Source organism: Hordeum vulgare, chromosome 3H, assembly GCF_904849725.1.
Source record: "Hordeum vulgare subsp. vulgare chromosome 3H, MorexV3_pseudomolecules_assembly, whole genome shotgun sequence".
In the NCBI taxonomy this organism is placed as follows: Eukaryota; Viridiplantae; Streptophyta; class Magnoliopsida; order Poales; family Poaceae; genus Hordeum; species Hordeum vulgare.
The window spans coordinates 143,685,752-143,695,577 of NC_058520.1; the positions used below are offsets into that span (position 1 = coordinate 143,685,752).

At 49.3% G+C, this 9,826-nt stretch overlaps 1 protein-coding gene across 1 annotated transcript; it reads right to left on the reverse strand.

The window, feature by feature from the left end:
• Window positions 1–4,712: 4,712 nt before the first annotated feature.
• Window positions 4,713–8,272, reverse strand: LOC123443287 (transcription factor MTB1-like). The gene is made up of 2 exons (XM_045119619.1): window positions 7,851–8,272; window positions 4,713–6,951 (listed from the first exon to the last, which is right to left on the reverse strand). Exon 2 carries the CDS (start codon window positions 6,944–6,946, stop codon window positions 5,090–5,092), a length of 1,857 nt encoding a protein of 618 aa, XP_044975554.1. The 5' UTR covers window positions 6,947–6,951; window positions 7,851–8,272; the 3' UTR covers window positions 4,713–5,089.
• Between the last annotated feature and the right edge of the window lie 1,554 nt (window positions 8,273–9,826).

Sequence of the window (9,826 nt, forward strand, 5' to 3'; positions counted from 1 at the left end):
AAGTATTATGACGGGAACTACCGGCCCACAACCACCCAAGTACAACACCAAACCAGATAGTTTTCAGTGGTGGATTAGTACTAGGCCGGTACAACTGTCATGGGTGCTACGACGGTACACTACTGGAATTCCTATATTTGCCGTCTGCCAAATCTTTGCCATCAGCCAGCAGACGGCGAAGAACCTCTTTACCGTGTGTTGGCAAAAAACAGACGGTAAAGAGGAGGCTGATGGCAAAATACATATTTGCCATCAGCCACCTAGGGATGGCAGACGGCAAAGCTATCCCACCCCACCCCTCCTCTCTCCCCATCCCACCCCGGCCCCACCCACCCCTTTGTCGTCTGCCTGACTAGCTTTGCCGTCCGTGGCAGACGGCAAAGGGGACCAGTGGCACACGGCAAAGGGGATGAACCCCCCAAACGTTAACGGTCGCCGCGCGCCCCACCTCTCTCCTCTCTCCCACGCACTCTCTCTCACTGCTCTCCCCTCAGCGCCGCCGCAGCAGCCCCCGGCCCCCACCGCCGCCGCCGCCACACCGCCGCCGCCGACGACGCCACCCCCACCCCACCTCACCCCCTCTCTCTGCGAGCGCCGCCGCCTCCCTCGTCGTCACCCTCCGCCCGCACCCTCGCCCTCGCCCTCCTCGTCGTCCTCCCTCCGCCCGCACCCTCGCCCTCCTCGCCGTCCTCCCTCCGCCCTCGCCCTCCCATCACCGGCCAGACCCCCTCCTCGCTCAGCGGCACTCCTCCCTCCACCGGCTTGGAGCAGCAACCCCATGGCAATGACGAGGTCACCCGGACGCCATTGACTCCCGAGACCAGCGTCGGAGCCAGGAGCAGCAGCCCTTCGACCGATTCCTCTCGCCCAAATCACAAGGTGAGCTCCAACAATGGATTTCTACCAATGTTTTTTGACTTTGGATAAGTACTAGTGGACTGGACAGAAACTTGTTATGTGTTGAATATCCCTTAATTAGTTTATGCCACCACAATCTTGTTTTAGTTTAGGTTTAGGTTTAGATTTAGTTTTAGTTTAGGTTTATGTTTAGTCTTAGGTTTATGTTTAGTCTTAGGTTAGTTTCCTGTTTAGTAGAAGAAAATATGAAAAAGTAGAAGAAGAAGAAGAAGAATAAGTAGAAGAAGAAAAAAGGAGAAGAAGAAGAAGAAGAAGAGCTAGAGGAGGAGGAGGAGGAGAAGAAGAATAAAAAGAAGAAGAAGAAGAAGGAAAATAAGAAGGAATAAAAGGAAAAGGCAAAAGGAAAATAAGAAAAGAATAAGAAGAGTGGAGCCCGTATCCAGCAGGGCGACCAGCTGCTCGCCATGGATCGTCACGGGCAGCAACATGGTCCGCTCATGGCGGATGCCGGCGAGGGCGTGGAGAGAGACGACGCAGGCCATCGCCGTAGAATCTGCGGCCGGGTCTGGTGCGTCGTTCGTCTCGTCCGCCTCGGTGTAGTCGACCGTCTCCAAGTAGAAGAGGCAGGTGCAGACATGTGTCGGCGTGTAGGGCTCATCGCAGTTAAAGCAGAGACCCTGACGTCGACGCTCCTGCTGCTCGGCCGGGGACTACCTGCGGAAGGTCCGTGTGGCGGCCGGAGGTGCGGCCGTTGCGGCTGGCGGAGGCCGGCCCGGTGCTGGAAGGGTCGGCACGGGTCGACTGAGCTGGCGGCCGCCCCGTCCGGACGGTTGCTGCAGTGCCACGTGGCGCCCAGCTGTGCAACCTGGGCAGTAGCAGCTGGCCATATAGTCTCTTTGCCGTCTGCCTGCTGGGTGGGCAGACGGCAAAGAAGAGGGCACAGAGGAGGGGGCAGAAGACAAAAGTGGAGAGAGGGGAGGACACGGCAGACGGCAAAGATAGTCAAGGGGGCGGACGGCAAAGATTGCCGAGGAGGCAGACGGCAAAGATAGTCAAGAGGGCAGACGGCAAAGATACCAGGAGGCAGACGGCAAAGATACCAGGAGGCAGACGGCAAAGGCTCCGTTAACCCCTAACGGAGGCAACGCCTCTCGGCTGCCGTCCCAAACTCTTTGCCGACTGCTCCTCAGGAAAGCTGACGGCAAAGAGCTTTGCCGTCCGCTTTGGGGGGGCGGAGGCGGCGGTGCAACAGTTGAGCAGCAACCATCAGAACAGTTGCTCCTGCTAGTCGAGTCCCAGCGGTACAACCGCTCAGGCCTTCGGTACAACCGCTAGAGAGAAAATGGCTGAGAGAAGGAAAGAGGGCCTCCCACATGGATCGGAAGGAAAACAGGGTGGGAGATAAAGTGATATGTACGTGCATTGATTCACACACTACCTTCCGATATGAATTCCCCCTTAATAGTACGGGTTTCGTACGACCAAAGGAAAAAACACGTCGAGAACACCGTCTTCGTTCTTTTCCATCCAGAGGGGTAGCCCACTCATCTTGTGTCCAAAGTGATGTCCCTGGATAGCTTGACACACAGTTAGATCACATAATGAGTTGTCATCATCACCAAAACACTTCTGACGGAGAATGCCCTAACAAAGCGTGTCAGCCACTTTCATATGGAGGGCTCGGGGTGCTTAACACCGACAATTTCACGAGGGCTCTCCGGTTGCGATGGCCATAGTATAAATGAAAAGAGCCCACCAAGACGTGAGTGGGATTGGGGAACCTATGTGATGCGGAGGACCTCAGTCTCTTCTATGCTTCCACCACCATCACCGCTGGTAACACGCGCGAGGACACCCTTTTGGGACTCTCCCTGGCTTCTTGGACGCATGTCGAAAGACATTGCCCCTCTCATTTATGAAGCTTCCAAGAGAAAATTTTGGAAGGTCAGGGAAGCCCTCAAGCACAACGCGTGGATCCTCAAGATCAAAAACCGCACCAACGTCACCGCCGAGCATGTCATGCAGTTCTTCACCCTTTGGATGCTTTTCAATGAGGTCCACCTTAACGAGCTCACCGAGGATGAAATCATCTCGAAGCATACGAGCAGCGGGAAGTACTCGCCGACTTCAACATACAAGGCGCGATTCCTAGGGATGGTCCTTTCGCCCATGGACAGGATGGTCTCGAAGGTTTGGGCACCCCCCAAAAGTATTTTTTTTGCTTGGCTCGCTCTTCACGATAGAATCTGAACAGTGGATAGGCTGGCAAAGCGGGGGTAGCCAAATTATGATGTTTGCCCTCTCTGCACGAGGGTGCAAGAGTGTAGGCCCTGTCTCTTCTTCAAGTGTCGATACATCCGGCGCCTTTGGTCTTTGGTCACTTGGAAATTCCCGATGCATGGGCTAGACACTTCCGCTTGACCCATGTTTGACACGGTTGAGGATTGGTGGGCAAGCACTTGCATTCAAGGAACGCCAGATCGACCTTCACATTCATGCTTATCTTTCGGACAATGTGAAACGAGCGAAATGTGAGGGTCTTCAAGCATAAGAGCGCCCCACTGCCAATATTGCTTACCTCCATTTCCACCGAGGCAAACTTTGGGGCAATTGCTGGAGCAAAGAAACTAGGGTCTTTTATTCAGCGTGAGTAATCCGCATGTCGTGTATTTGGATGGCATGTAACAAACTATATTCTCTCTTATTTAATTAATTAGGCAAAGCTTTTGCCCTCATTTGAAAAAAAAAAATGGTATGGATGAACTTGAACTTGCAGGATAGAAAGAGACCAGGATCGCAGGACTAAACGGCGAACGGGAAGTGCAGCACCGTTGGATATTAGAAGAAAGATGGCCTCATAAGACCAGGATGAACAAAGATGATGGCCAGATGAATGAGTTGTCTTTCAACCAGAGGATGATGTTGCAATCTTGGAAAACGTGCAAGTGTAACTCAAAGTTTCCAGGGTGCTGACTGGTTTCAAGCTGCCGCCGAGTTATTTTTATTTTTACTTATTTATTGTCCAGCTGTTGAAGAACTGTTGGACCAGTGAACAAGAAATTTTCTCAACAAACTGGCATCAAGTGTTAGGTCTTGTTTGGTACTAATGTATTTTAGGAAATTAGTGAGGATTATCCCGGTCAAACCCTTAAATCTTCACATATCCCATAACACCATTTGGTTCTAGTGTATTTGACATGTTTCATCCCCACATTTTCCCACAAATTTTTAAATTCTAATGCATTTTTCTAAATACCCAATACACTACCCCTATCTAGTGGATTGGGGATAAATGAGAATTTGAAGGGATTGAGTGAAGGTTGGGGTTTCATCCAATCCCTCTGAGGATTATCCCCACCAATCTCCTAAAAAACCGTGGTACCCAACAAGGCCTTAATGTGGTTAAGAAAATCGTTCAAACCAAAACTCATTTGCCGAGTAGGACATTAAACTACTGGGGATACAATGATCAAACTATTCTCCATATATTACTCTGAAATAGACATTTCGTAACTGGATTAGACTGTGTACAGAATTACTAGCGTACTGCTGTCGTTTTGAATTCTTAGAATCAGACTGGGTGACTTTCATCCAAATTTCGCCCCTGGAAACAAAATTCAGTATGAAGTTACCAAATCTGGCCAAATAAAAGCTTTCCATCCGTACAACACCATCTGTAGTCTGTACATCTCCCAACTTCAGTTGGCAGCCAGTCATCTCATCGAAAGAACTTGTACAGAACAACCAGCGTATACAGCATGTCGATAGAATTAGATCAAGACCCACGTCATCAGTTTACCCAAACACGGATGTTTGTTTCAACAAAATCATCCAAGTCAGAAGCAAAAGGTTCGGAACAGAAAATTGCCCATAGTTATTAATCCACCGGCCCACTCAAGGATTTGAACATAGAAAAGGCTACAAAATGGTAATTTTCTAACTCATGCATGCGAAATGTACTTTTTATGGTTCCGCACTAATTAAGCAATACACTAAAAGCATGGTATTCTTCCCAATAAAACATCAAAACTACAAGGAGCACAAGAACCTACCGTTACAACAATGGCGGTTTAGCTTGTGCTTTTCTTGCATTGCTAAGTCAGAAATCTCAGCTTGCTGTCTCGACCTACAACTTCTATCAACAGAATGGAAGGTTTCAGGGGCTGCCTGCTGCTTGTATGCCACCAGCATAGTAGCCAACCTCTACCGCACCGACTCCCCTCAACCGATTCTACACTGAGCTCATGGCGCGAGACATTGCAGCGATCACTTTTTCCCTCGTTTGCTGTTCGGAGCCAGGGCACTTGATGATGAAGGAATGCACTACCGTTCCATTGTTGCCTGTGAGTTTTGACTCCCCTACCCGGACGTCCGCCTCTTCAAACGCTTCAAAGACCTTCTTTACTGGATGGTTCTCCAATGGAGACATAACTCGAACAAGAACCTCGTCTTGCACCACCTGGATGTCAACCTCTGGTCTAGGGTGTCGCTCCCTTGGATCCACCATACCAGACTCAAGAAATCGTTCTCTCTCCATCTCCATATCTTTGAGCTTCTTCTGAAGGTCAGTGATGTATGCTATAGCATCGCCCAGCAGGGAGGCCTTGTCCATTTTTGAGATGTTGGGCACAACAGCTCTCAACGCGTAGAACCGCTGGTTGAGCTTCTCCCTCCTTTGACGCTCAGCCTCAACATGATTCAGCGGCTCCTCCCTCCCATTCGCAGGTTTTCTTCCCCTCTTCCTTGGCCGTCTGTCCTCTATGACAGGTGTTGTCCCTTCCTCTTTACACAAGCCATTCACCTCTGAACTATCTCCATCAAGAACAGCTGCTCTTGTAACCAGGACACCGGACTTGGAACTGGTCCCTGCACTAAAATCTATTTGCCTAGGCGCCTGTGGCTGCAACTGTTGCTGGTTGACCATCTGCAGTGGCTTCACTAGCTGTGGTGGTTTCTGAAGAAGTGGTAGTTTCTGGAGCTGAGGTGCTTTCTGAAGCTGAAACTGTGTTGTAGTGGAGCTGTCTGCAGCTCCATTGTTGCAGTGATTAGCTTCATTACTCACTATCAATATACCATTGCCAAACTTCTGCTGGTGAGAATTCAGGCCCCGGGCCTGACTCCAAGTGAAATTCTGCAATCCTTTCTGGACATTGGGAAGCAATGAGCTCCCTCCACCAGCATTCCTCTGTTCCCATGGCCTTTCATCTACTTTTGATACCCCAATCACTGGCCCTGCTGAAGATCGACCGAGGTTCAAATCCTTGCCAAAAATCTTTGCCAGGCCCGGTGACCTCTCAATGTGACCATTTCCTTCACGGCTCGGGACTATATCCTTATTGCCACTTGTCCCAGCAAAGACAGACTTTATGGTCTGGAGAGTGTCAGAACTCTCAGCCACCTGCTGCATCGAACCCAGCTCGAGCACACCAGTCTCAAATGGCACTAACAAGATAGTTCTAAATCCTGCTGTGCTTGCAAGGTATCCCCGGTAGCAGTAATTGGCTGGGAATACGTTGCGCTCAGAATTGGGAACCCAGAGAGGAACACCTGCTGCAAAAACTTGACCAGGGGCACCGGCACGACGCGGAAATGCAAAGTACATGGATGCTAGGAAGAACATCTCTGTATCTGTCACTTGTCCAATAGTTGGGGCATAATCCTCCTCATCAGCACCACCAAATGCTTTGTGCAGCCGCTGCAGCACACGCTTCCGCATCCGCTGTTTGGCATCCTCATTGCCTGCAGAAACAGCGGCTGCCAACTCAGCATCATTGGGTTCACGGCAAGAGCCATCGCCCCATCCAAGGACAAGATCACCAGACTTTGTGCGTGAAAGCTGCCAGAAGATGGCATAGTTCCAACCAGCACCAGGATGCTCTGATTCGATAAGCTCCTGCAGTTTATTTTGCAAGTCTACAGGTGACGATGCAGCAATAAGACCCTCAGATATGGTACCGCCCCCTTTTGTCAAGTATGCAAATGCATCTCTTCCAAGCACAGTTGTGCTGAGGGCTCGATCCTCCTCAGTCCATGCCCCACCATTTCCTCCATTGGCACCGTCCTCCTCAACCTCCATCTTCATTACCATAAGACCTGCTCAAAAAAGTATACGTCAGGTCAAAAGGCACTAAATACATAAATGTTTTGCTGCGTCTATTGGCTACCAAACTCATCAGAATGAAAGTTTATTTAGATTACAGGGGCAATAAATTTTTACTGCACTTATGGCTACAGGGATGAACTTAAAACAATACAGAACTAAGCTCTGAACCACCATTCCAGGTTTTCAGATACACACACACTGACATGCATCACAAACGGTAAGCAAAATTTCGTAAGTCCTGGTAGTTGGTACTCTACTTAGTAGCGGTATCTTTCTAATTCACCGCTTACCAAAATTAACCGGTCACTCTTTTTTGGGGGGGCTAATCTATGACACAGCAGTGAGCAGTCCAACTTATCAGGTAGTGAGTGAGGGAGACGCTCTACATCATCAATACTAATAGGCAACTAAGCCAGTGTGTAATAAATACACATGTAAATGACGCAAAGCATGGAATCATGTGACAGAAAACGTTTATCATGTGACAGAAAATTAAGAGTACAACCTGTATAACTGGGCATTCCTATGGCATGGCATCCGATTACTTTAGTTGCCCGAGTACGCATGACTGAATTACAATCCAAAATCGTGCCTAACAACAAGCTGTGGACAACGTACGCACAAGGACACGGCCATATGCTGGCGCCGATCGCAGACACTAGGTTCCAGCCTAAACAAACAGGCCTTCTTCCCGGCCACGGGACGTCAAATCACCTCACCTTTCCGCCTAACTCACTTGGCTCGTCCGCCAGACGCGACAGGCCACGAAATCGCAATCACCCCAACATTTCACGACCCGGCGGGGCAGTAGGAGGGAGGGCGAGCTACTGATGTTACTGTTAGTGAGGGGGAGAGTTGAGGAGGAGGAGGGCGGGCGGGGGAATCTCACCGGACCGGGGATCCCGAGCCCGAATCGGCAGAGGGGACGCGAAATCCAGCGCGGGCAAGGCCGGCAACACCCAGCCCACGACCTCTGCCGCCGAAGCCGCGACGGCGAGAAGCCCGGATCTTCCCGCGCGCGGACCCGAGCTCCGAGGGCGGGGCTCCGCTCTCTCCCCCTCCCTCTCCTTCCTCGCGGGGAGGATGGGGCCCGCGGGTCTCGGGGCGCGGGGCGCGGCGCGGCGTGCGCGTAGGGAGGGAGGGAAGGCGGGTGGTGGGATTCGACGGTGGTGGTGTGTAGTTTTCTCTGGTGCGCGAGGGGATTTCGGGGGAGGGGAGGCGACCCGCTGCTGCAGCTGCGGCTTGAGATTGTGGGGGTGAGCGAGGAGGGCCGCCTCCTTCCCTTTTCTACTAGGATCTCGAGCCGAGCCCAGTGTGCTCGCTTTTGTGTGTGTGCTCACCTCGGTCGGCTCGGATGTAGCCGATGGGTTTATGCGCGCTCCCTTTTTCTGTTTGGACGGACAGAACAAGAGAATTAATTATTATGATGAGCAAAATACTTTCTTTGTTTAAGATTACTTGTCATAGAAATAAATATATCTAGACGTATTTTAGATCTAGATACATTATTTATTTATTTATTTTGGCGACAAGTAATCTCGAACAGAGGAATAGTAATTATGTTTTTTAACAAATACAATCGTAGATGTTCACCTACACCCACATACATTCACATCCATCATATGAACACATGCATGCACATCTTGCCATATGAGCATCTTTAAGGTGCTGAACCGATACAACATTTTAGATTGACAAAGTCATAACACACGTCTTATAGTTTGTGAAATGTCCCCTCACACTAAACAAACATTACCAAAAAAGCATGAGAAAAATTCAGAAAAATGCAAGCATCAGTGTAAAGTCTATGACTTGAATAACATTTTGTATGGAACCTTTCACTAGGTTGACAGGTTTTTTTCTAAAAGAAATTGTCACATGGAATTTATAAAATACATCCAAATTGTTGGATTGTCCAAATCCTCTTCCTCCTACATCCATCGGGCTACGTGGCGTGAGAAAATCTCGTTGTCGCTCAAGGCCTCCATCTTAGCGAAGTCAACTTGTTGAAAACCTAGGAGTTTGTATAATACATGGCCAAAAATACATCGATGGATACAAGAAGACGCTTTGAGCGCGATCTACCCTTGCTCTTATCTGTTGCTTGAATCTGACATCCAAGTATCATTGTTGATCCGCGAGCATAAGTGGATTCATCGGTCGGACTCAAAGAAGGAGATGCGAGGCGGGAGGATATGAGGGACGAGCCCATGATTAGCAGATTCAAAGAACATGGCTGACGCTTGTCGTGGAAGATCGATGAGGGATGGGGAAGTAGTGTGTGTGTGGGGGGGGGGGGGTGATCGCTAAGCTTGATGGGCTTCTCTAGACTGGTCAATGATCAACCAAAAAAACTGAGATCATGGTTCGGCCCCATCGATTGCATGGAGTCAATTGAGATCGATCGTCCGCTTTGATGCCTAGGGATAGGCTCGATAAAAGGAGGGCAAAACGGGGAACGCTTGGCTTTTTTAGATAGGACAGACGAGCTTCCATGTGTCACATACTTTTGAAGGGTGAAAAAATAAACGAAGTTGTGGACAATGATTAAGGCGGGAGTTAGAAGTTTTTCATGTTATAGGAGAGTCGTTAGAGGGAAGAAAATCATGCATTGTTCATATCCAGATTAGGATTGAATCAGTTATGCCGAGGGAGGTAGGCTTTGCTGGTCCCCTCTATCCGCCACTAGGTGTGGATGAATCACAGAAAACCTATGTATGGTGTGGATGAAACAGAGCCTCCAACCCCACATTTGAAGGTTAGTGAAAAATTTATTTTCTAATCTCTTAATTTTCTTTTATGAATAATTATTAGTTCATGTTGATTTTTTTGCATGAACTTATAAGATAAAGTCAGCACATCAAC